The following is a 26968-nucleotide window of genomic DNA, read 5'->3' on the forward strand; positions in this document are numbered from 1 at the left end:
GTCGACGATGGCGTAATTTTTTTCGCTGTTGTGGCAGCAGGAGCTTTAAAATACGCGAAAGAAAAGTTCGTCTTGCTCCGCCCACGCGAGGGCGCCGAAACTGTGGGCGTGACCGGAACTACGAACCATGGGACGAAAATGCTTCGCTCCAAATTGCAAATCTGGCTACAAAATGTGCAAAGAAAAGCTGCGTCTTTTCTCCGCGCTGAAAGACGAAAAGCGACTGCAGTTGTGGAGAAATGCAATTCCATGGAAAGACCGCCAGCTACAGTCCTCCGACATACATACGATAACGTGAACACCAAATGCTTTTTTTTTTACTCTGTACACTCGCCGGTAGGAATTTTCACGCTTTCGAAAAAAAAAAAAATGATGCGCACGTCTCTTGCAATCGGCACCCTGTGACAGTCATATCGGGACTACCCGCGTCGATTAAAAAATTTTAAGCTTCATAAAGCCTAGCGCTCTTACTTCTGCGGTCGAAGCTGGCAGACAGCCACTACAACCTAGTAAAAGCACAAACAACCGTTTAAAGCCACAAAATTAGCTAGAGAAACCGGTTTTTACAGCACAGCGAGAGCTTGCGGTGCGCGTCTTTCCGCCCCAATACTCGTCGCGTACCTAGCGGCGGCCGCGAGCAACTCGAGCAGTACGGCGACGCGCTCGTGGCGCTCGATGGGCCACCTGTTTTATTCTACCACCGTGGTTTTGGCGGAGTGGTGGCCTCCGTGACTACTTCTGGCTGCGCGTGATGGTGGAACTGATCGCGAAGGCCATGCTTTTACAGAGCTGATGGCGCCGATGACGCGGCACACCGAAGTTGACGTCACCGCCTTCGCTCATCAGTTCAAGAAGCCCTGCGGCTGCGGCCGCTGTTTTTTTGCCAAGAAATGCCATTTGCGTTCACTTCTGTGAACTCTTACATTGGTTTTCGTATTCAGCAAGGATCAAACTATGATTACACATTCCCAAGTCATTTTTTTTTAAAAGTGCTTCAGCTTCCTTTTAAGCTAGCTCCTCCATTCAGAAACAAGCATACAAAAAGCAAACGTTTGACGTTCGTTTCGAGGCCTCCGATTAGCTGCTTCTGCCACGTTGCTCCAGCACGTCTCGCCATTGGACCGATGCTCGCTCCGGGAGAGTGTCGTCTGCTGCTTGTGCGTCGCGAGGTCGCGGCTGTCGAAAATTGCGCTACTAAATGACGCGTTCTGTGTGTACGGGTCGACGATCATTTAGGATATAATTAGGCTTTACTTTGGCAGCTTCAAGCGGAAGCTCAGTCGTCAAATTATGATATCACACCGCACTTGTCACGAACATCGCAGACGCGCGTCTCGGACTGACTCTAACAGTGTTGACTCGTCAGACCCGCGGTTAGAGGTACTGCTCATCAGCACTTCGGACCTCGTGACTGAGTCCATCCGGGGACAACTCTTTGTACACGCGATCGAGCATGACGTACTTTGAAACATTGGGAACCGCGGCCATGCAGATCACAGCCGAGCTTTCTCCTAGAAGTCGTGGCCATGCCTAACTACGCTCACGGTACTCACGTACGAGATGAATCCGAACTTTGCGGGCAAGAACATCATGCTAGGGGGCATGCGAAAGCAAAGAAGCTGCAATGTGCTCTGTTGCAAGCAATGAATCACATCGCCCGCTGGCTCCTTGGAACCGTGGATGGGAGAGACCACTCGGAGCAGCAGTGGCAGCGGCTGGCAATTTCGCGCGTCGGTACCCCAAAATCAGTGGGGATCTTTGATTTTCGGACTTCTGGCAGTTCGCTGGCAGCCAGAGATAGCCAGAGGGTCAGCCAGCTAGTTCCGGTTGGGACAGGAAACGGCGTCTTGGTCACATGTGTGTGTGGGAAGCCCGGGACAGCCAGCATAAACGTAAACAAACTCTACCGCCGTGGCAGCAAACGAAACTTTGCGCCACGTGCGTGTTGGTTTTTTCTGCATTGCCCACTTGAAAATATGTATCTAAGTTTGCTGAAGAGCTGAAGTGATATTCTTGAGCAGACGCATTTGGGATACGATCACGTACGTTTGCAAGATCATGCGCAACTCGCCCCGTCCGCAAACAAAACAGCCATCTGACGCACGGTGCCACGAAAGCGGTGCAAGGTGAGCTGCTGCGCCGCTGACGGCTTAACCAGCTCACGTCTGCTTAGTACATGTAACAGTCGCAGCACAACACGCCGCGAAAATCTCGCGAAAGCGATCATGTCCCCAAAAGAGCTCGAGGATCTGTCGCGTACTACGTCGCACACACGCATTGACAAGCTTGCGTTTTGTAATAACTTGAGACTTGCGGCGATGTCGGTACCACGAGTATGTGTTATATCTAAAATAAACTTCCGTGTGACGCGTCTTAGACTCGTTTTGGCAGATGTTGCCTGAGCCTCTTTACCAGTCCTAAGTGGCACTCCGAAAACCTCATGCAGCTCAGCTTTTATTTGAGCTACTAGGTGATAACCACATACATACTGCATGGCATTATTACCAAGAGGTGGAAAAAGACAAAGTGGACGATGAAATAAGCAACAAAAAATGTATACATTTCTGAATTCATCTCCGTTTTTTCACATTGACGCGCCTTAGCATAACATAACACCGTGCCTCATATACTGGCCCGTAGATTGAAGCACGTTCGCACGCCGTTCGCGACCAACGAGCATCACACAAAAAATAATGTCGCGATCGCTTTTATTCAATCAGTGCATTTTATCAACATCGAAGACCTAGTTGAAATAGTAAAGTTCTGACGGGGTTCACGCACGCAAACATACGACGGAGCGAAAGAGCTAGTTCGATCACAATCGTCTCAGCTAAATGCGTATAAAGCACACGACACCACAACCGAATACTGCTACGAGAAATTAACTCGAAAGGGCCTCCATGCGTGCGTACGAACATGTACCTAACTTTTGAAACATGTGCACAACGCAATTAGAACGCAACAGTTCGCCGTGTTGTTCACGGAAGGAAGCCTCACGAGACACATAAGAAAAGCAATAAACATTAGGTCCAAATGCTCGTCGCCACTCGCAATAGCGCCATCTCGCACGGCGGAACGGCGCCGAGCTTAAGGACAAGCGAAGGTGTAGTCCGCAAGTGCCCGCATTGCAATCCGTAGAGTCCTCACAAAGATTGCGGCAGGCGCATATCGTCTCTTTTCGGCGTCTGCTAGCCCGAAACCTTCCAGAGAGCTTCCATGATTAAATTGTCCTGGAAGCTTCTGGCGACCCTCGGGCTCCCCGCGGGTCGCCAGAACCATCCAACTCGAGAAAAACGAACGCCAACTGGAAGTGCGCCGTGGGGGGTCGGAGCAACCAGAGAAAAACGAGCGCGCTCTGGCTGGCTCTGGCAGCCCGCGGGTAGCCAGAAGTGGAAAATTGAAGAGCCCCAGTGATTCCACTTCTGCACCAACTGCGCAGAAGTGCGCCAAATTGGATTTACTGCACCATCCTGATACAATCAACTTCAATTGCGCCAAACTGCGCCAGAGTCTTGGGTTTGGGGGCATCCTATCACTGGCAGTTGCACCGCTGGCTCGTCAAAACATGTGCAGCTTGATCTTGGAGTCGCCAAGTCACAACCACACACCAAGAATTATTCCACTGAATAAACAGCGCTTGTGCGTGCGTCCCGAGTAAGACATGCTAATAAGGTGGCAACAGGGGCTAGTTCGTACTTCTTCATGCTTGTAGTGCGCTGCCAGTGGACACGACGTTGCGCATCACCCTGTGCTGTGTTGTTTTCCTCATTCCTTTTTTTTTTCTTGTCTATGTCCACTGGCAGCGCATTACAAGCATGACTAAGACCTCACGCCATGCTTGGTGCCGACGTTGGTTGGTCAACAAAACGCTGGTTTAAGGCAATATGGCCACACCAGGGCCCGAAGCGGTTTTCGGGCTATCAGTTGTCTAAACGCAAAATAAGCGTTGAGAGTGCAGCAAGTTTACGACCTGTCTCCTGATGCATGAATAGGGCCCCTAACTTTATGCGGTGGAAAATTTGGAATTCTGCAATTCTATATAGAGAAATCTGCAAAATTCCGCGGCAACCTTAAACATGCAAATTTTTGCGGCAATATTGAACAGACGCAAAGGAACACGTAACGTTTATTCATTGCACACGATCAGGCTCAAAACATGCCTGCAATAATTAAAATTGCAGGAAACTGTTGTGGGAGAGCATCAGGTGATACTTGGTATTGCCAGGTACTTCAGGGCAATTGACGAAAAGGTTGGGGTGAGTTGCTGCATCCCTGCCCAGAAAGCCAGGACATCGAAGTCAGCTCCTGGGTTTTCTTGTTTGGAAAGAAATGGAGCCAAGTCTCTGTCACTGGTCTTCAGTTCTTGGGCACTCTTCAGGTACACCTCCCATTCGGCAGCTAGAACTAGCGATTCGCCTGCAAGCTGAGGCACACCTGTCAACTCGGACCTTTTCTTGGAAAGGCACCCAACTTGCAGAGGGTCCAAGCACCTAACATCTTTGAAGAACTTCCAGGTGTCTGACTTCTCTAAGTATATTAGTGCTTTGTTAGCCGCTTTGGTCATTGCAGCCGTCATCTTGTTACCAATCTGATGGGCCTCATCATGTGCGACATCTTCTCTCTTCAATTGTGCTGCAAAATCTTCCTTTGCAGCTGCTTCAAGGTAACCCCAAAGTGTAAACAAAGCATTGTACGCTTTGTGGCAGGCTACGCGCTGACCCTCTGCTGCTTTCAGCAAGCTTGAAACTTTTTTTCCAAATACTGCAATGCATCGCATGCTGTACTTAAGCTCAGTTGAGTGTTCACTAAGAAGTTTCAGAAGGGAATCAACGCACGCTGCTTCTCCATACTTCTGGTGGACTTGCTTAAGCAAGGTAGGATAGTGCTCAAAGTAGGCAGAATGCTGTTCAACAGCCTCAATCCATGAATTCCACCTGCTTTGGACAGGTGCTGGGGGTGCCCTGGCACATTGAACTCCACACTCTTCCAGATATGATTTGTAGAAAGCTCTCTTTTCTACTCGAGAGACGGAAGGCCTTCTTCATACAGGCGACAAACTTGTCCACTAAGGGAAAAGATGCCTGCAGTCTACTGCCAACAATGTTCACTGTATGGGCTACACAAGTAATGTGAACAGCACCCTCGCAAAGTGGCTTTATGCACTCCTTAAAGGACTTCACCATATAGCTAGCGTTATCGCTAACAAAGCCCGATACATCCTCAAATTCAACTCCGTACCTCGTCAGTGTTCTTGTCACAATGCGGCCTATCACGGACGAGTTCACTTCATCCACGAATTTCACTTCCACGAGTACAGGTTGCAGCGAAGTACTCGCACTTCTGGCCGACTGAACGAACAGCACGTTCACAACCGATTTTGATCGGTCATCGATCGTTTCATCTGTAATCACTGAAACTGTGGTGCCTTGAAACATAGCTTTCAAATTTGCCTCGTGCTTCTCGAACAATTCTGGAAGTCGTCGGCGGAGCGCATCAGATCCAGGCACCGACCCGCCGTTCCGAACGTGTGTCTGTAGAAACGTTCTCAGTTTCGGGTTGTCCACCTTCTCAAGGGGAATATTCGCAGATATCAGTGCATCCAAGAATTTGAGAACGTCGTTCCTCGCTTCACCAGCCGTGATTGCGGATTCCAGCGTTTGCAGTCGACTTTGCTTTTTCGGCGTTCCTGAACCCCCAGCTCTGTCTTCTGATTGTTCTTCGCCACTTTTTCGCTTAGAGGAGTCCCTTGTTCCGGCATTCTTACGATGACGGTTGCTCCCGATGTGCTCGTCAATAGTTGACTTGCAGCGATGGTCAACTGCTCTCACGCAAGTCCGGCAAAAAAGCACACCTCCATCTTCGTAAAAGTCAGCGTGCTTGTATTCTCGAGCGCGTTCCTTGGCTGTCTTTTTACTTAAATGAGATCCTGAAGGTGCCATCTCGATTTGCGCATCGATCTCGAACCAAAGCAAACGGGAACACGTGCACGTGGAGTCGCAAACAGCAAGTGCGTTGGATGGATAGGCGGCTACGGCCCTACGGCTACGTACGGCTACCGTTAAGCCTTGTGATTGGTGGCGGCCACTGGCGGCTTCAATTTCTCTCGCTAGTTAAAGACGATAGAGCAAATGAACCATTTTTCCATGACTTAATAAAATACACTAGCGCATTGATTTGCTCATATCTAGCGCAAACTTTTTTTCTTTTTCGTAAAGAGAGTACAAAAATATTACCTCCGCGTTGCCATCGAGTACGTAACGAGCGTGGTTGCGAGTACGTCACACATCCCGATAAACTGAATTATTAGGAGAAAGTCGATCGGAACGCCGTTTCTCGGCAGAAAAAAGCAACCACATATTAGCGATAATCTGCAGCAATTCTTGAGAAGCGCGGCGTCATTTTCAGTCGAGCAGCGGCGCTATGCTCAACTCGGCCAAGTGAAGGACGAAATTCGAGTCGAGGCTTGTTTGAGAATCCCGTCACCTTCTACTTTTATCTGTCGTTTTAACGGCGTGTAGCGACACCTTTCAGAAGCTTTGGAGAAACAGTGTTCCTCGGTAGTTCACAAAAGCGTGGCCTGTAACGTTTTTTTGTTGTTTTTTTTTGCATTTCCGCGAGAAAAAAAACGTAAATTCAGTTATTTTTCGCGGAATCTACATTTTTTTTTTTCACTTTTCCGCGAAAAGACGTCAATTCCGTGATTTTTCGCGGAATCGCGGAAAGCTAGGGGCCTTATGCATGAAGCAAAACGGAAAGGCGAGCTAGTTGGTACTGATTCATAATGGCGTAATAGTAGCGCAAAAAAAGACGAAGACAAGAAAGTGAACACCACAAGCACTTACTCACAACTGAAAGCTTTATTGCTTGAACAGAAAATATATCTAAATCATGCGCATTGTGGGCAAGGCAAAAGGCAAAAACCAGAACAAAAACACACCTCCTTCAACCCCCCCACTCCCCCCAACAGGCTACCCCCTTTCCTTGAGTAGTATCACTTCCCTCTCCGATATGGCTAAAGAAGGATGACTAACACGCGTAGATGCCCTCGTGTTAATATGAAAAGCTTCAGCAAGTTCTCGTGTCGTGCGATCGTGGTGTTTAAACAAGATCTCCATCGCGGGGAATTGCGCTTCGCACCGGCACTCAGCGCAGTGCATGGCCAAGTGCGTTGGGGGTCTCCCCTGCAAAGAAGACTGATGCTCTCTTAGATGTATGTTCTTAGACGTATGTCGTGTACGTCGGCCTGTCTGGCCGACGTAGACACGACCACATGACAGAGGGATACAATAGACGACGTTGGCCCTGCACGACACGAACCTGATTTCGTGGTTAATGGAGCAACCGCGCGTCCCGACGTTGTCAAGCCTATTGCCAACCATTGAACATAGTCTGCCTAGCATGTTACTAGCAGAGAAAACCACGTTCAGCCGAAATCGCTGGGCTGTCTTCTTAAGCCGATGTGAGAGTGAGTGTACGTATGGCATAACAGCCATTTTATCATTTTGATTTGTGTTCTGGCTGCGTGCATCAATACCTTTTATCTGTTTGATGAGCCGCTGGCAGGTGATTTGTATCGCCGATATAGGAAAGGCTGCGTTCTTTAGACGATCCACCTGCTCCTGAAAACTGCGAAGAGCGAAATGCGTGCACGATCTGTTGACAGCGGATTTCAGACATGACGTAGCAATCCCGTCCTTCACTAGCTTAGAGTGGAAGGAACGGTAGCTCAAAAGCAGTTTCGTAGACCGGGGTGCGTACATCCAGCAGACGCGCTGTGAAGAAAAATGCAGTGATAAGTCGAGGAATTGTAAGGTGTTGTCAACCGGCATCTCACAGGTGAAGTTCAATTCACCGCCCCTGTCGTTAAAAGCCCGGAGTACCACATCCGCATACGATTCGGTATGTGCACTTCTCGTCAAAACCAAAAAATCGTCGACATACTGAAAAACTTTTATGGTTATGTCCTGCAAACCTTTCAGCAAGTCCCTGTCAACCTTGCTCAAAAATTTGTTACTAAGCATGGGGACAACTCGTGGCCCTATGCACACACCTGTCTTTTGCACGAAGACCTTATCCTTAAAACCCACCACGGTGTTACTTAGGTAGAAGCTTAACAACTCCAAAAAGGCCTCTACCGTGGTTCCACAAGTATTCCTGAATTCCACTTCATCGTTATCATCCATAATGCATTCCTTCACGCGTTGCATCAATAAGCCATGTGGAAGGGAGTAGAAAAGATCCTCTACGTCAATGCTGATAGCCGTACATTCTACTCCCTTCCACATGACTTATTGATGATGAGAGCCATACTCAAATAATCGATGCTGTAGGCTTAGCAAGTCGAGATGGGCGCTTCCAAATGCTCGGAGGACATAGATTACGTGTTTGTTAGTTCCTAATCCTCCATAGCTGGCGCCACTTGACCAGGCACCAGCTTGGGTGACACGTAATTTGGTTTTACGTGACGCTTTTTTTAATACCAGCCAGACTAAAACATTTCATTGGATGCTACAACCATGCCTGGCAACGACACGGAAGACATCCGCACTGCTAGCATGAAAACTGCGGAGCAAGAAGCAAGCAGCTCAAAGCGTCCCGTGGCAGACGCAGATGACGGGGACAGCCGAAAGCAGACGACGCGGCACGCCGATGTGGCTCCTCCTTTGCTGATTGGCCACGTCACTCTGCGGCAGCCGGAGGACGGCGCGAAAATGGGTCTCGGACCTATTCTTCGAACGGCAAAGAACGGCTGACGTGCGCGAACGAAATCACTTGCGCATGGCAGCCTGAGCACGGCAAGCATGAGTGGGCCTTAATGCAACTGCCAAATCGCTAGCGTACCAGCACAGTCACGCCTAGCGGTCTGATAAGCTGCGCGGACTGAATCGACAGTGTCTTGCGATGGCGTTCACGCATCGGTGTGCGGTGCTTTGCTGCAAAAGTGCCGACTTGAAAAACAAAAAGACGCGACATGTTACCTCGTGATGTCACCTTGCGAAATGCCTGGCTTGAGTGCATCGGAGTTACGGCACAATCAAAGCACAACAGTGTTGTACGTGTTTGTGGGCGCCACTTTGCTGCCGAAGACTACGATTACGACCCACGCCTGCTGCAGGAGTTCAGCTCCGGTTTTCTACCATGTTGGCGATCCTTTGAAGGCGTGCGCGCAACACAGGGTCCATACCGGCACGATTCGTAGGAGCATGGGCTGGCACGGCAACAACAGCGGTTAGCCGAGAAGCACGAAGTTGACGGAGTCGCGGTCACGGCGACCGACCGGAAGTGCATGCTGTTTCGAAGAGCATGTCAGCGATGACGGTATGTCACGTGAGATTGGAAGGGGCGTTCGACGAGGAGGGCAAAGCGGCTTTGGGAGAGGAGACCAGCCGACGAGCAGAGGGTAGCGAAGGAAAGAGTGAAAGGATTGGTAGCCGCATTTCAATCATCAAACGCGCCTAACTCCGCTATTACGGCACTGTTTCGAAAAATTTTCACGGCTATGTGTTCATTGTAGACTCGTGCACAACTTCCCCACCACAACTAAATTTCGACCTCTGTGTGGTTTAGGGGCCCTTTAAGTCGTCTTGGGGGAATGCATTAGCGACAGTGCGACTCCTTAGCATTGAGCCACAGTTGTATGTCGCAGTGTTTGTCTACCACTTTTGCTGATAACCACATAGATGTATTTAGAGTGTTATTTCATAAAGAACAATTTTCATTATCCAGTATTCTGTTTATTTCCTAGTCTCTAAAAAAATCGCTGAAGAGGTTATTTGAGAACACCCAAGCGCATGACGCCCTTATTTTTGCATTATCGAGTGAAATATGGAGTGCTCCTTAGATGATTTTCTCCATGAGATTTGCAATGAATCGAAATATTTTAGCTCTTCATAAAAGCCCCATAATAATTATTCAGGTGCTTGAATGTAAATGCAACTTCCTTCTTCACTGTACTCCAGGATGTGTAATTAGCTGCTCCAAAGTGCTCCAAATTGGAAGTCCTTGGTAGCATCACTGCAAAACGCAAGACCAAGCATGCTGCACGCCATTTTTTGTTGCCGCGGCTAGGCATAACTGATCATTGACAGACCGGATATCGGCAGTTTTTGTTCTTAAATCCATACATCGATATCCGGCGCGCTGTTCCTGTCCCGAAAGTATGCCAAGCAATGTTTGAAGTCGGAAGTTATTGAATTTTGATTGTCCGTGGTAGAAAAGTCCATTGTAAAGGGGTCCTGACCACCTTGCTGGCCTCACATTTAAGTTAATTATATCCGAATCTCCGTTGAACCAGAATCCGTTGTAAATGAAGCTCAATCAATAGAACAGATGGGGAGGTTGGCATAACGCCACAAATTGGTCTGTAGTATCCGAATATCTGTTGTAGGCAGATCCGTTGTAACGAGGTTATGCTGTATTTGTGAACTCAGATCAAGTGTCTCTTCTTGTATTCATAAAAAGTTTGCAATCCTTTGTGTTGTGTACTCAAGCCGGCTTCATTGTCACCTTTCAGCCGAGTGCTCATCACAACAGATATTTGGGCACGTGGCATTGATGTGCAGCAGGTGTCCCTTGTCATCAACTATGATCTGCCGAACAACCGAGAGTTGTACATCCACAGGTATGCGCACTAATTTTCTCACACATTTCAAGTCCACTAAAATTGAATGCTCATTTACGACAAACCATGTGAAATTTTATTATATAGCAAATAACTGCCATTTTCATGGTTTCTTCATTGCATACAGAACAGAACCCGTATTTTTGTTTATTCACAATGCACGAGGCTTGTGCTGATATCACATTTTCTTTTGTTCAAGGCAATGTCAAAGTGAATGGTAAATAATAGGCTTGTGCGAATAGCGATTTGGTCAAAGCGAATTCGAGTTTATATCACTTACTATAAAGATAAATGAACATATCTGTCATGACCCAACTAACCAGCGCAATATTTTTAAAGTTGAAACAAGGCATATGCATATGCCATTCTTTTTGGTTCAAAGGGAAGTGGAAGCAACTTTGAGTAGTAGCATGATTTGACTTTCGGTAGAATGCAAGTGATAACCTGTAAAATACGTTAGGTTTTAAAATTTACTATACTTAGAGCATATAAGCCTGGGTATAACAAGCTTCTAAACTTGAAAAATGATGAATCGATGTGAGGGTAATACAGTAAAACCTCGCTAATTCGCACTCTTGTTATTTCGAAATCCCTCATAATTAGAAGGATTTCTGTGGCCCTGTATTTTGCAATGTAAATATGAGTGGATGATTTGAAGTGGCGGTCAGTACCAGCTCGGTTAATTCGAAAACTTTGGGTACCATGTGCCAATTCCCCAATCTCGATTTAGCCGCAAATCTGCAGAAATGATGGCCCTTGGGAGCCACAAGGCAATGCAGTGTAGCGATACTAATGAGTGACAAGTGAAGCATCCCAGCCTCGCTGCTGCCAGCGCAAGGAAAAAATCTAAACAAACGGCGGTCTAGTGGTCAGCTGAAATGTGCGCTTGCGGAAAAGACATGCTTCACTGCAAGACAGTGGTGACACGCGGGCAGCATGACGCATGCTTCTCTCAACGTCAGTGCGTCATGATTTACCCATTCTTTCTGGGAAAATAAAGAAATTAATAAAGGGCGGTCTGATGAAATTCGCGATGTATGCGAACCTCCGATGGGCAGTTGTTTCGGCAATTTGTGCACTTGCACTGCTGGCGGAGTACTTGCCTACAATGCTTACTTCGAAAACTGAGTTCGAAAACTTTAATGATCACTTTTTCCACTCAGAACACATCGTGAATTCCGTCACACTGGTCATTACTAAATTCTTTATTTTACCAGAAAGGATGGGCAAATGGTCACACTGTAATATTCGTTCGAATATTCAAAACGCTCGAATATTCGCACAAGCCTAGTAAATAATATTGAATAAATTTTAGTTTTCTTTTTTTTTTCAGATTACTATAGTTAAAGCTAAGAATGTTTGGCATGTCAGAAATAATTGCATTATTTGTTACCAATCAAGTTACAATGTGTCAAATGCGACCATTTTAGTCTAGCAGCAGCATCACTGCTATTGTGCTGCAGTTCGGATGCAGGTCGTTCAAACATAACTGTAGCTGCCATAGTTGCAAAGAAGGTGTCAGAAAAAATGTGCCTCCAGATTGCTTGGTGCAGTACAATTTGTGTTCTGATCCGCTGTTTAGAAAACCTGAATAGATTATCCATGGTGGCGTACACTCACGTTTCATTGGTGACGCTTCGACGTAAGACGTGAAATGCTGTAGTCTCTCAGGTCAGAAATATCTACTTTTACTTTTGTATGTTTGCTCCCCATATATTTATGGCCATTAGTATGTTGTTAGACGCTGAAGAAGAGGGAAAATAATATTTCTTTTTTTTTAATAGTTTAGCTCTAAAGGTGTGTGGAAAGTGGCTTACTCTGTAACAGGTGGACAATCTAAGGCCAATAGAAAAAGTCAATAGCCAATAAAGTCAATAGAACAAGAAAAAATAAGAAATTTAAAAAAAAGAAAACATAAGGCACATTTGTCAAAGTACAAACACATTGGCACTCTTACTTAAATAACAAAAAGGATCGCATAACACCATATTAAGTTTCCAAGGCTGTCAAGTCGCCTTCTACTAGTTTTGAGAAAGTGGCTAAGGATGTGCTAGTGGTAATGGAGGGGGACAGGTTATTCCATTCTCTGATCGCAAGCAGGAAGAACGAGAATTTGAAAGCATCTGTGTGAAATCTGTGAGGGGCACGGGTATGAGAGTATTTGTGGCGGGTACTTCTAGCTGCGGATAGCTTTGTGTAGCGGGACTTGTCTATGTTTAGGTGACCATCCAAGTGTGTAACTTTTCTTTGGCTGACTGTTGTTGTACAAGAGTAAACTGTCGTTCTCTTCTATGTACACCACATGTAACACTCAGGAAGGCTTAAAACACATCCTGTGTGATTGCTCCCATTATGACGCAGAGTGACAAATTTTGAACGCAGCACTAGAATTGCACTGCATATTAGTAGGCTTGTGCGAATATTCCAGCAGTTTGAATATTCGAATGAATATTACAGTCTTCGAATTCTCTTCGATTCAAATTTATATTACTGGAAATTTCATAGTACCGTATAAACGCGTGTAAGGGCCGCACTTTTTTTTCAAGAAATGAGGGCCAATTTTCAGGGTGCGGCCCATACACGCGAAATTTTTTTTTTTTAGGAAAAACGCACCAGTTAGCGAACGAAGAGCGTTTATTGCAGTATACGACATTTCTTGCGACATACGTGCTCAATCGTCGTCACTCGGCGAGTCCTCAGACTTGGAGTCCGAGATGAGACGGTGTGCTGCGAAGCGCCGTCACCCCACAAGCAGTCATCTTCCGTGCCATCCATGCTGTTAGATATCCCGGCGACTTTAAAACTTCGGGACACAATGTCCGTCGACACCGAACAGTCGCCAAGGCTAGTCCCTTCACACGCAGCATGTCCGTTGTGAGTGCAAGACCATCATTCCGCACTACAGTCACATAGCGGAGCAAGTCTTCTTCGAAATCGGGAAACTTGCACTGCTCTCCTCGGAAAGCGCGCTTAGTGCTGTTGGTGTTTTGCAAGGCTTCTTTTTGAGCACACCAACGTAGAACACACTTCTCGTCAATGTCGAATTTTCTGCCGGCGGCACATTTTCCATGCTCGAGAGCATACTCGATCACCTTCAACTTATAGCCAGCAGTGTAGCTATTCAGGTACTTGCCCATCTTGCCAAAATGTGAACGCTGTGTAGAAAACAAGCTAGCACGAAGGTCATCGAACAGTGCAGAAAACTACAGCAAATGGCTGGCTGAACTGCACAAACCGAACAACGCGAACGCCATGCCAAAGTTGGTGATGCTAATGCTGATATGGATAGCGCCGATAGCGCGTTTGTATAGAGATGTGAGAAGCTAAAGATAAAATCCTGCTTTAACCTTTAGTTGGCGGGTCTATGAATACTAATAAAAAAGTTAAAATTTTTTAGCCCACTTCACGAACATCTTAACACGAATAAAATCCAAAAATATATACTCTGGTGACGATGATGATGGTTGTGTTTCCTTGTGCCATCTATCGACTACGCCTAGAAGCTTACGCGTGCGCACATTTTGAATACGTATTGGTTGAGGAAAGTGTGGGTGTGGCCCTTACGCGGATTTTTTTTTTTTTTAGAATATGCACTTCAAAAAAACGGGGTGCGGCCCTTACACGCGTTTATACGGTATATAGGCTTGTGCGAATATTCCAGCAGTTCGGATATTTGAACGAATATTACAGTATCCGAACTTGCTTCGAAATTTGCAATAATGTAAATTCGAATCGAAGTATTCAAAAAAAAAGAATATTTTTTTCGTTTTGGTTTTAGTTTCGTACCACCGCAAAAGTTGCGTTCCATTTCTGTTCCGGAACGGAAAAAAAAATTGTTCCGGAACGGTTCGTAACGTTTTTGTTTTTTCCTATGCGAAAATTTGAAGTTAACGTAATCGTAAAAAAACATTATATTTGTGATATAATTACTTGCCCTCCTCTTAAAGGAGTACTGACATGAATTTTAAAATTTTTCGGGTTGTTGCTCTAAATGAAAGCACGGGTGTCGAGAACCCTAAAAAGAGTGTCGTGGTGCCTGGGGATGCATTGCATATATTTTTATTACCGCTTCTTTCAACCAGCAGTTTCGGTTTCGGTTTCGAGAGGGCGGCTTCATAGTGACGTGTCAAGTCTGCCCGTGACGTCACGGGCAGACTGCAACCCACGAAATATGCACCTGCTGTCCTTTGCTGTCAGTCGAACGTGGTTCATGATGAGTGAACTGTCGTCCAGTGCCTCCGACAGCGATTTCTGTGATTTAGGCTACATGCAGAACCCACATTTCGCAAACCAAGTGAGCTGACTTGAAACGTCATAGAGCTCTCCATGCGGTGAAGCTGCCTTGCAGATGCTGGGAGATGAAAACTTTAAAATCAAACTTAAATATTTATACGTCTTTCCCGGATGCGGTGTGGGGAGAGCGTTAACACTACATGCCAAGGAAACCAAAAACGTCTGTTTTGCTGCACTTCAAAATCGTGTCAGTACTCCTTTAAGAAAGTGGGACAGGGGTAAAACATGTTCTTCCCATGTTCCTCAGAGGTGTGGAAGGAACTGTACCACGAATCCTACCAACTAGCACAAACCAGTATACCCTTCAAAGTCATAGTGTGTATTTTCTCAAAAGTCAATTACGATTTTTTTTTTTTGCGAGCTCAATGCTTTGTGTCAAGAGAGTGAACACAATCTCAGAAGCAGCACGTCATTGAGTGTACGCTGTGCTGTGCGAGACTGCTGTTCTGATAAAAAAATCGCCATGCCTGTGCGGAACACGCAGCACAGTCACAGCGAAAGCTGGAAGAGCGGCCTTTCTAGAGCCCCTTGTAGACTCTCTTGAGGCAACTACTAATACAAGTACACATGCAAGGTACCCACTACGCCATAAATCATCATAATTTTTCTGAAGTAGCGAAGCACCCAAAATGCCATTTTTCGTAATTCTTCGGAAAATCGTGGTACAGCATAGACCGCTTATAACGTAAGTCGCCGGAGTCGCGAATATCTGCACTATAAGCGATACCACGCTATAAACAAAACAACATTTTTGAAAGATTGCACGTGTGCAAAACATGACCAACAGGCAGGCGCGCGATTCCGACTATCGAGGCATGCGACTGGGGCGCAAGTTTGCATCTGCTTGCATTTGAAAACGTTGAACGGTTAGCGTCCGCAGGCCTGCGGTGCCGACATAAAGAACGCGGAAAAAATGCGCCGTCACGGGAAGTCGCCGCAGTAACACTCTGCGCGTGCGCGATGTCGAAAACGATGGCGACCACAAACCACCACTCGAGTGTTTCACACGCATGCCCGCGTTTTCGTTAAAGATGTAAGTCACCCCTTCTAAATGCAACAGCTGCAAAATGTTTCATTGACTCGGCACCGAACCGCAACTTCAGTAGTCCGCGGCCGCCAACATGGCAGCTAGCGCTTGTTAGGCCTAGCGTGCGCGTTGCAACTTGGCATGACATCGCGAGAAGCTTGCCCTAGACAACACGGAGATCGGGCATAGAAGAGATTGCACTCGCAAGCTAAACCAAGGGCATCACGCGTGAAACGAAGTTTCGGTTTGCGGTTGGGAGAACAGCCGTGGCAGCTATCCTGAAAAAGTCTTTCAAGCTTGTGAGTCCGCCTGTTGGTGGCAAAGGCGAACGCTCAATCGCATCTCAAAGCATTGTCACTTGTGGGGGAATTGAGGTTGCACGCACGATATCTGCGCTCTACGACGAAGCAACTATTTTCCCGACGGAGACAAACAGCGGTAACGCGCTCTTGATGCGGATGCGGGCGCCCGTACGTTAGCGGAGTGCGCATGTCAAGCGGCCGAAGCTCCGAAGCGGGCAAAGGCTTCTCCGTCGGCCACGCAAACGCTCCTCCTGGCTCCCCCTCCTCACACCATGCACCCGCGCCGGGCTGCTGCCTCCCACCATCATCGCTTTTAGATGTGAAGCATCTTATGGCAGAGTCCAGTCCGGTGGTGACGGTGTGCGGCGTGACCGCCCTTACTTCGCATGCGCAAACCCTCTCCCCACACCTCCTTTCCCCTTTCCATTTGCCCTTTCCCCTCTATTTTCCCTCTTCACTCCCCCTCTCCCCTTCCCCCTCTGAAACGCGGGCTCAACATGCTGAAACGCTGCCGCATGGTCCCATTTAGCGGGAGATGGCGTGAGTTTTTCTTCTCCTGCTCCTTGTTCGTTCGTTCCGCGTCTCCTCCTCCTTCGTAACGCCGTCCCCGCTCTCTCCCTCGCCGGCACATCTCCGCTGAGAAGCACGCTCGCTCCCTCGCATCTCTGAGAACGTTCCGGCAGGCGCATTATAACCGGTCTTTCATCTCGGGGGACTGCACAATAAGCGCTATCCGTATACATGGAGTTCTAGGGGAGGGTAAACGGGAGTCAGAAAAAACCTCATTATAGCCGGTACTGCACTGTAAGCGGTTACAGTAGAACCCCGCTGATACGTTTTTGAAGGGACCGTAGGAAATAAACGTAAGAGACGGGAAACGCAAGAGCCGAAAAACGAGAAAAACGACAAAATATTTAGTGGTACAGAATTTTATTTCAATGCGTACGAGCAGCACGAAAATTGGCGCGCTCAGTCTAGTTGACGGATAGAAACGCGGAGCTGGGTACGGCCTCACCCACAGAAATGTAATCAACGTACAGTCGATCCCGGATATATCGAACTCGGATATATCGAATTATTGGCTACATCGAACAGTTGAGAAATCCCCTTGAATTTCCCATGCAAAAGTATGGGGCTGGTGCGCACATATATCGAACTCCCGCACAGCGAAACATCCGCTATATCGAACGCTGCGCCGCGCCGAAGCCCAGAAAGTGCATTTTTCCTACCAAATATTGATCATTTTTCGGCCACGTTCTAACAAGTTTCGATGCCTTGTCGTGCGCAGGTGACGAAAAGGCGGTATTATACCATTGTGTTGACCTAGTTCGTTGCGCAGCGCTTGTCACTGCACCGGTACATTTGATGCGCGATCCGCAGGTTTTAACGCGCGGGCATAGTGTTCTTCAAAATGAGAATGCGAAGTGACTCAGCAAGCCTCGTAGTAATGTTTGCATTCCCTTCCTTGTTTGTTCGCGCATGATGGCATGCGGGCCCGAAAAGCATGGCCTTCGAGATCCGCAATCTCGTGATGTATTTTTGGTGTTTTCGGTTTTAAAATGCACATCTCCGAGGCTACGCTTTTTTTCGTATTTCTCGCCAAAGCAACGGCTGCCTTCTACAAAGCCGGAAGTGGCATCGCTATCGCCAACATGTCAACGGTGGAGAAATGTTTCTTTGTGCAGTGCACCCTGGTGCAGCGTTTTCGTTGCCTCATGTGGACTTGTGTACTTCTCGCTTCGTTCTTGATAAATCGTCATTCGGGAGTCAAACTAAACATTGTCCCGCTCGTAGCGATAAAAATGATGCGCGGTGCTTGGAGCGACGTCAAGTAGAGCACCGTCGTGCACAGTTTCCTTGCGGGCCTTGGTGCCAGGCATGGTGCCAGGTGACGACTTTGGGTGCGTCATCACCGCTGACTACGGCGTACGGTGCATCAGTGAATTTTGCGACATATCGGACGGAAGCACAGCGAGCGACTCTATTGGTGCAGATAATGACGTAGCTGTTTGCATCGATGCTGAGATCATAGCTGACGTTGCCGGTGCTGCGGAAATGGACCCGTGCAGTTTGAAGATGCCAATGCCGCCGCTGCCACCGCTAAACCCTTTTCGCGCTACAGTGCTTGCATCGGCGTCCAGCGTCGATCACCACTGTTGTGGTCGGAGGTGCTGAATTTGCTGATTTGGAAAGCTTCAATGATATTGACGATAACTTGATGAATTCACGGCGCGCAACAGTAAGACAAGTTTGCCGACTATTTTCATACAAAATAAAGTGCGGTAACTTGCAAAAGAAGAAGTTGTCACGTTGTTCTTGAGCAAATGTGAGCGAATCATCATGTTCGCGCTTTTTACGATTTCCGAAAACTGTGTCGAGGCCATTCAATGCTTTAATTTAAGCCTTAAATATGCATATTTTGTATTTCGAATTCTCGATATATCGAACTATTTAGCGGTCCCCTTCGAGTTCGATATATCCGGGATCGACTGTATGTGATTTTTTTTTAACACCAGCAGCTGTAGGCATGAAAGAACTAAGCACACGCAATCACGACCAGCGCGGTGAGACCGACCACGAACCGCGCGCACGACCATGTGAGCTCCAACCAGCTCCGACAAATAATGATGATGGTGAGTCTATGCCAACGCGATGGCAGAAGTGAATGCCAATCTCGAAGGCCTTGCTTTCGCGGACAATTACGTCATAGACGCCATGTTTGTGCAATACAAATCTCAAAGGCTATGCTTTTGTCAGTAGTAAATGCCAATCTCAAAGGCCTTGCTTTCGCGAGCAACTACGTCATAGACACCATCTTCGCAATACGAATCTCGAAGGCGATGCTTTTGTTTGCATCAATCGAAAGATCCTGTTGTTTGCGCCTCTAATGCGGCTAATGTTACGGTCAAACCAGGAAAAAACTGCGTGAAAATGCACCATGGCCGCTCTCTTCAGTAGTCACTCGGTCGGCTCCGAGCGCACTTCGCGATGTATCATACGCGAACGGTCCGACAGTCGCGACGTAACAGCGGGGTTCCCAATACATTGTATCCTATGGGAGCTATGCCGGAACCGGCGGAAAACGACGTAACAGCCGGGAAAACGCAGCAGTGAGGAACGTAACAGTGGGGTTCTACTGTACTTTATAAGTGGTCTGAGCTGTACCAGCTACACATCTGTCAGGCATCATGTGCACATTGTGCTGTGGCTGATGACGATGAGGAATTATGGCTGAACCCTTTGTAACGGGTTGGAAGCATTCAACGAAAAACTTGTTGCACAATTCGCATTTTGGGACGCCAGGTTGTTATTTCACTTTTCTGCCACGCTATATTACATATGTTAAGGGGGGAAGAGGGTTTTTAGAAATCATCAAGATACCCTTTACCAAATTTAATGAAACTGCACAGTCTTGTTTAGTTTTCTTTGCTGATTCCAAATATGCAATTATTCTTCAAATATGTCCGTTAGTTCCAAAGTTAATTAAAATTAATTAGCATTGTTTCCGGGAACAATGGAGCAAGAACTACTCATCGAAATCTTGCTTTAGGCACATAGCCGGATACTAGGAAACATAAGCTTCACAGGGGTAGGAATACTTTTTTGATGTGCAAACTATTAAGAATTATACAGCATATCAAAGCTTTCTGTTCAACTAGGGTGGCGATGCGGGCTTGTTGGTTCATTGTACTTGAGAAAGAGGTAGCGCCCTTAATTCTTAATAGTTTGCACATCAAAAAAGTATTCCTACCCCTGTGAAGCTTATGTTTCCTAGTATCCGGCTATGTGCCTAAAGCAAGATTTCGATGAGTAGTTCTTGCTCCATTGTTCCTGGAAACAATGCTAATTAATTTTAATTAACTTTGGAACTAATGGACATATTTGAAGAATAATTGCATATTTGGAATAATTCAGTTTCATTAAACTTGGTAAAGGGAATCTTGATGATTTTTAAAAACCCTCTTCCCCCCCTTAACACGATTCCTTGCCCAACATGATGCCTGCATAGAGTATGGAGTATTTTTTTGTGAAGGAGTTACAAGCACCAGCGTGGCACTGTGGTGGAATACTCGACTGCCAGGCAGAGGGTGCGGGTTAAAATCCCATTCAATCCTAGCAATTTGTTTCTCATTTCATTTTTTCTTACTTCACGCGATAATGGTTACGGACACCTGCGGCGGCGGACAACTATGGCGCCAAAATCGGCTGTTATGATCTCATAACAGCTTTTCCTATAACTAACTTCAGCGCCCACAATGCCCTCTCCATGCTGGCCTGCGTGACAGGTGCGCAAAAGTCCACTTGCGTTAATATAAACGTCTCTGGTTGCCACTGTTTTCGTTTCTCGCACAATTTCATCGTATCTTTGCTTTGGAATTCCTGCCTGAGGTACGCGCTAATACTCTACCTTGAGATATGCATAATTGCTCACGTTGTATGATCTCAGTTGTTCCAGATTGCCAAGTTTTCTCGTGAACCGAAAAACAATTTTAAAATTTTCGGTTTCACTCCGGAACGAAATAATAGATAAAGTTTCGGTTACATTTTCGTTCGGTCAAAAATATCGTTTTTCTTTTTTTGGTTTTCGTTCCGTTCCGACACACCGATTCAAAATGAACAAACAGGTGTACATTAATCGCATGTAACCCTCCTGTAAAAGTGGTTTCACTGCTGTGGAGGGGTGCTATACCGTGAATACACCTTTCCAGGAAAAATCTGCACTGCCATGAAGCCCCACTTTAAAGGACCCCTGACACAAAACTGAAACCTCGAGATGCTTTTGTTCTTTGACTTTCCTGTATATGGGGATACATCTGACTGATTATTAGTGACGAACATTGCCTTTAAGATATATTAATTTGGTTTTAAAAGTAAGCGTGAGTGCTCATTTGAGTTGGCTGCACCTCGCGACATCCTGGTATGACGTAGATAGAGGCCCCGTGTGACGTTCCACGAGTAAAGCAAGTATTGTGGACGTCACAGAAGGTTTGCGGGGTGCACGGCGAGGCCTATTGTTCCGCACCCCTCTCGCTTTATCAGGCTGCTCTCCAGGTAGTTTTCGTGCGCTTAACAGGTTTAACCCATACCGAGGCACCCACATACTTTCAATCTCTACGGCGCGCAGGGCCCCGATTTGAAAACCGCGCTTTCAACGTCACCACAGCTTGAGTGCACATACGCTCCCCCGCATGGGGCGCTAGTTTCTTGTGGTTTTTAGGCGGGCGTTTTGAAGTGACGCTAAAATGGTCACAATTAACTACGCTAGAATTAGTTATACGATACGCTATGGCATTTACGATTTAACTTAGGGACTACCAGACACAAAGCTACAAATTACAGTAAAAGAGTCACCAACAAAAATTTTGCTGTCAGGGGCCCTTTAAGGTTAAATGAATAACCCTCACATCGATTCATCATTTTTAAAGTTTAAAAGCTCGTTACACTGGCTTATAAGCTCTAAGTATATTAAGCTTTAAAACGTAACGTATTTTACAGGTTATCACTTGCATTCTACCGAAAGTCAAATCCTGCTACTACAGTCGAACCCACTTATAACGATCCCAGATATCTCTTGGTTATTCGCCTTGAGATCTTTGAGTAACGCCCTCTCGCGTGTGACGTCAGAAAGGGGACTCTGGTACCGCTCTTCGTGCGCGCGTTCGCTACGGGAATGCTGCTCAATGCTACTGGCCAGTCTCTCGTGCTCGAGTTATTACATTAGTGGGCAAGTTCATAAAACAATTGGTACTGAATGACCAAGCGAAATGCCCAGCGAAATCGATCGGAGTTGCCATTGGGAGCACGTTCAGTGTCTATTGCTCCTGGTGTCGTCTGCTAGCCATCAATGTGTACATCTGCATGTATGGCAGTGATTTCTTTTCGCTACTGACTTATGGCTGTGGCGCACTCAAAATGACTTTCCGGCCCATTTTCGATCGCTGATTTCAGCGTTCAGGCTTTGGCTACTGTGTCTGCGTTAAAGCGCAATATACACCGCGTGCTGTGCTTGTTCGGTTGCCAAGCCTGCTCCTTCTATTCACTTCCTTTGTTCAGAGTTTTAAGCGTATAGCAAGCGACGTGTGGTGTCATTCAAATAAATTAAATGGTCGTTACAGGCAACAACCTTTGATTAAATCTAAGCTTTCAGCAGCTGCCGTGTAAGCGCGTCGTAAGTACTTGAAGATTAAACAAGAAATAAAAAATGTTTACAGCACGTGTCAAAAGGGGGTGCACGACGGTGGTACGAAATAATTTGTAGGTTGTGCGTAGTGTTTTTTTTTTATGAAGCATATTTTAACCCATACATTAATAGGTCAACATTTGCTGACTCGTTCCCAATCATTTGAAAGTATGCTGAACAGAATTAGTGTAATCATACTAACGTAGATAAATACAAAGCGTTCGCATCAACAGTTGTAGTAAGATGTATTTGCAATAAAATAGTGTAGATCACTCTCAACGGTTGACTCCTCATAGGGCGTGATGCGGTAACTGTACTAAAAAGACTCGCAGAGTCCCTTGTGCATTTGCTTAAGATGACACGAAGGCAAAATCCATCTTCTTTTTGTTCATCGGTGTTCAGTCGATGTTCCCCGCATCCTTCAGAATGCTTTTTGGACGTAACGTGGTTTGCACTGCCTCTAGGATTGGAGGCATTGCAAGCTTTTTACTTATCGCCTAGTTTTGCATTGCCTCCGTGATCGACTCACCGATCATGGAGGCATTGCAAGCTTTTTACTTATTGCCTAGTTTTGCAATGCGAACCGACGATGTCATGTGATGACGTCATGAGACATGACATTATGACGTCACAAATATTGCCGGCCTGTGATGTCATGAGGACATCATAAGGTGACGTCATCGTGTGATGATTTTTTGCATCACTTGTGTTGACGCTGCCGACTAGGGATGCCGACGGTGAATTTTCGCGTATGATCAGGAATCCAAAGCTGTCACCGTAAAATATTCAATCTTGTTACAGAGCGGTAAAGAATAGCAATAACCAGCCAAAGGGGCCAAAAGAGTGGTGGGAAAGAGCTCTCTTTCTCCTCTTCTTGGACATATTCGCCGATTTTTCCTGCTGTTTACCAAGCTGTATTATCGGTCACAAATGAAACATGAACAGCGAAGCACATTCCCCAAGCATTAGGAACTGTGTAATGCGCACCGTCCTGTCATCACCATCGACACGCATGCACACCCGATTAGGCAGCACTGTACAATCGAAAGCATGACTCGGGTTCACGAGAGGCGAACCGCAAGAGCGTATCTATCTCTAATCGTACGGGTGCGAACTGTACCATGTGCATCACTACTGGCGTTTCATCCGGGGCCGATAGTACGTGTAACAAGCTTTAATGTGCATCCAACTCGCCCAATCTACGCTATACCTGGTGACAGCTTTCTGTGGCAGCACATCCAAGGCTACGCAACTGAACCACGCACTTTTTTAGTGCACTTCTGTATGTAGTCCACGAATGCTAGCTTTTGTAGAATACATAGCATAAAAGAAAACATAAAAAGAAAAGAAATAGGTATTACGTTCAAGATTGCTTGCATTGAAAGCAAGAATGGTTATCCCGTAAAGTATTTGCGATTTTTGCTCTTTTGAGTTTTCAGGTTTTCTGGTGTCCATTTCACGTTTTCCTTCCCCACTAAACAACAATGGCGTTGCTCGGCTGCAACAGGTGCACATAAAAGCTTGCAAGTGAGCATGAGCGCATGTTCATTAGGTGATCTGTGTTCATCGACCAGAAAGAAACAAAGACAGCGTTGCGTTGCAAATTATTTTGTTGATTTGCCCATACTATCACCGAGAAAGAAGTGTGCAAGTGATACCACCATCGCAAGTGGGTCTCTCATTGCGATAGCTTCCTTGACAGTGACGACGGCGACCTGCAAGGCTTCAGCAAGAAGAGCCGCTTGAAAGCAAAACTGCGATTGGAACCAGTACGTAAAATAAGTGGCCTATTTCATAAATTGCGTTGCATACATGGTCGGTATTTCGGTTACCTACTATTACTGATACAATCGTGCCAAAGATTGCGTCTAACACCGTGCCCGTCGGCATCTACGGCGGGAGGTGTTTTGGCGCTTTGCAATGAGAGCGATTTACGGTGACAAAATCACCCGTGCACAGTTTTGCCTCGGCAACAGACGTGTTCACGTCTATTATGCAACTGACAGCGTTATTTTCAATGTGCAAAAACATTCTTGACCACGGGAGTAAGGAGTGCATTTCACCCGCTTGTAATCGCAAACGTGAGACGCCTGCTCCTGACCGGCCGTGGCCAAGATAGCTGCTGCCTGACAAATTAACGTGAGCGTCTCCAGAAAGTTATTGTGTCTCTGAATGTAGGAAAACAACGATGTCGGCCCTGTGTGCACCGAAATTCAGAAAATGGTTTGTTACCTTTGCGTAAGATATTTAATTGTGCAGTTACTTCTCGGCCGTGGCTTTTTTTTCTTTGAAAATTAAAAGTGCCCGCTTTAATAAAGCTGATTCCTGCATTCCTTCGCAATACAAAATATTCTATCACTTTCCCAAAAAAGAATGTAAACAATACCAAATGGTGCTCGCTTTGCACGTGGATTTGAACCGCTAGCACAGCGTTATATTATTTGATTTGCAGAAGAGCTGAGCAATGATTCCAGGTATCTGTGCTGCATCCTTAAGTATATCAAGTAGTGATGCAGAACTATCGGTAAATTGACTATCGATAGTATCGATAGTTTTTTTGGAACTATCGATAGTGCAGACAAACTATCGATAGTACTACTATCAACAAACTATCGATAGTGCACTCGGTAGTACCATGGTAAATATTACTAGCGATATTACTGCCACGCTTGCTTATTGCTTTGTTTTGATGTATTCGGGTTTCACCCGGAAAAACTGTTAGCAACGTTTGACGCAGGCCACGCCGTAATGTTTGAAAAGCTTCACGATTGTTTGACATCATTCTGTTAAGGTTACGCGCCGGACGCGAATAGTCAAGTTTATTCGAGAGCTTACGCGAGCACCAGCGATAACGCTGTAAGGTTCGATGACTGATCTATAAAAGACGACGCTTTCCACCGGTAATCAGATTACTCGACGGCCGACGACTGTTCTCGCCGCTCTCAGCGCGCAGCCTGTATCGCTTGTATTTTGAGTTTTGATTTTCTGGTCACAAGATCGCCCATATAAAGAGCTCCATATTTCCCAGTCTTGTTGCAGCATTCTTTACCGTCACAACACGACAATACTATCGATAGTGGTGTGAATAATTATGCTGTTGCTGGCCAGCCATATTGTAAAAATATTTTCGATAGCGTACTATCAGCTTCGCTTAATTTATGAACAATTTTTGGCGAGAAAAATAAGTGATTGCCGTAGTGAAAAGGGCAGAATATGTCCATCAAGAAAGTCATATCCAAAAGCTACCAGTTACACCTTACAATTAACAAAGTTAGTTCTTCATAATTTTTTATTCTGAAATCATAAAATGCAACACAAATTTGAAGCCGCGCAGTTCCACCACATGTAACGGCTTCCTTTCCGCTAGAGCTGAAGAGTAACTTTATGACCATGTGTCAGCAAAGCACTTTGGTGAAGAACTCAAGCATGTCAACTTTCTTGCCTTTCAGCCTGCTCCTCCGGCTCTATGTACCGCGTGCGCGGGGAACCAAGTTTATTCTGCAATGAGTTCGTGCTGTTGGTTTTATACTATCGGTAGCACGCCATCGAATTTTTTACTATCGATTGCGCTATTGATAGTATTCTTTATTATCGATAGTTCGATAGTGACTCGGCTATCGATAGTATCGATAGTGCCATCGATAGTTCTGCATCACTAATATCAAGTCATGTGGTAGATTTCGATTATATCTCTGAATAAATTATATCTGCATAGATTCCCAAATAACACCATGAGCCATGAATACTCGTATGAAGACTCACATGTTGTATGCGCTTGCGAAACCAAAATCGAAATCGGCCGCGAACGGACTACTTGGCTACTCGTATGAAGACTCACATGTTGTATGCGCTTGCGAAACCAAAATCGAAATCGGCCGCGAACGGACTACTTGGCGTAAGAACACATGTGCAGACACGCCCACGTAGCTTTGGCTGTGCTGCCACAGAAAGTTGTCGCCAGGCGTAGTTGTCCGCAAAAACCCACTGGTCAATGAAGTTATCAATTTTATTTTGTCGGCAAACGTTCCTTGTACGTGACTACAATTGGTAGTGGAGTGTGAACTTTCATTCAAGTCTGTTTACATGACGCTAACTTTTGCGAATAAGCCGTAAAATTGAACGCGCTTCGCTTCCAAAGCAGCGCAGACTCTCTTTAACTCGCTTGGCGGGATGTTCGCGCTTTCATGTAAGCTATATCAACACCATCCTGCCCAATGAGTGGTGCTGTGAACTCGGTGGCATGATCCTGACCGCGATGGCTCTGCGTATGTAGAAGATCGTTAAATGTTAACGTTTCTTAACCTCCTGTAATGCTAGCAGCCATCTAAAGAACTATCATTACAAGAAAATGCAGCTAGTAGTTGAGGAACGCTATGCGACGTGAGTGAACTATAATGAAAATGCTGCTGTTCTAGCCACAGCCTAGCAGACGACAAAACCGAATCCCCGCCTTTGCGTCACCAAAGCGCCATTTGCAGCGCCGCCATCGGTGGCGCACCAGGCGAATAACGAGCATATTTCGGGGCACTTATGATTTTCCTAAA

General features: G+C 46.2%; 1 protein-coding gene across 1 annotated transcript in view; it reads left to right on the forward strand.

Moving 5' to 3' along the window:
• The window catches only part of LOC119374357 (eukaryotic initiation factor 4A-III), an 89706-nt gene that overhangs the window by 55464 nt on the left and 7274 nt on the right, over positions 1 to 26968 (forward strand). Inside the window, exon 9 of the mRNA XM_037644439.2 lies at positions 10514 to 10621. Within this exon, the coding sequence (XP_037500367.2) occupies positions 10514 to 10621 (108 nt within the window). The remainder of the gene's footprint in view (positions 1 to 10513; positions 10622 to 26968) is intronic.

Source organism: Rhipicephalus sanguineus, chromosome 11 (genome assembly GCF_013339695.2).
Source record: "Rhipicephalus sanguineus isolate Rsan-2018 chromosome 11, BIME_Rsan_1.4, whole genome shotgun sequence".
Taxonomy (NCBI): domain Eukaryota; kingdom Metazoa; phylum Arthropoda; class Arachnida; order Ixodida; family Ixodidae; genus Rhipicephalus; species Rhipicephalus sanguineus.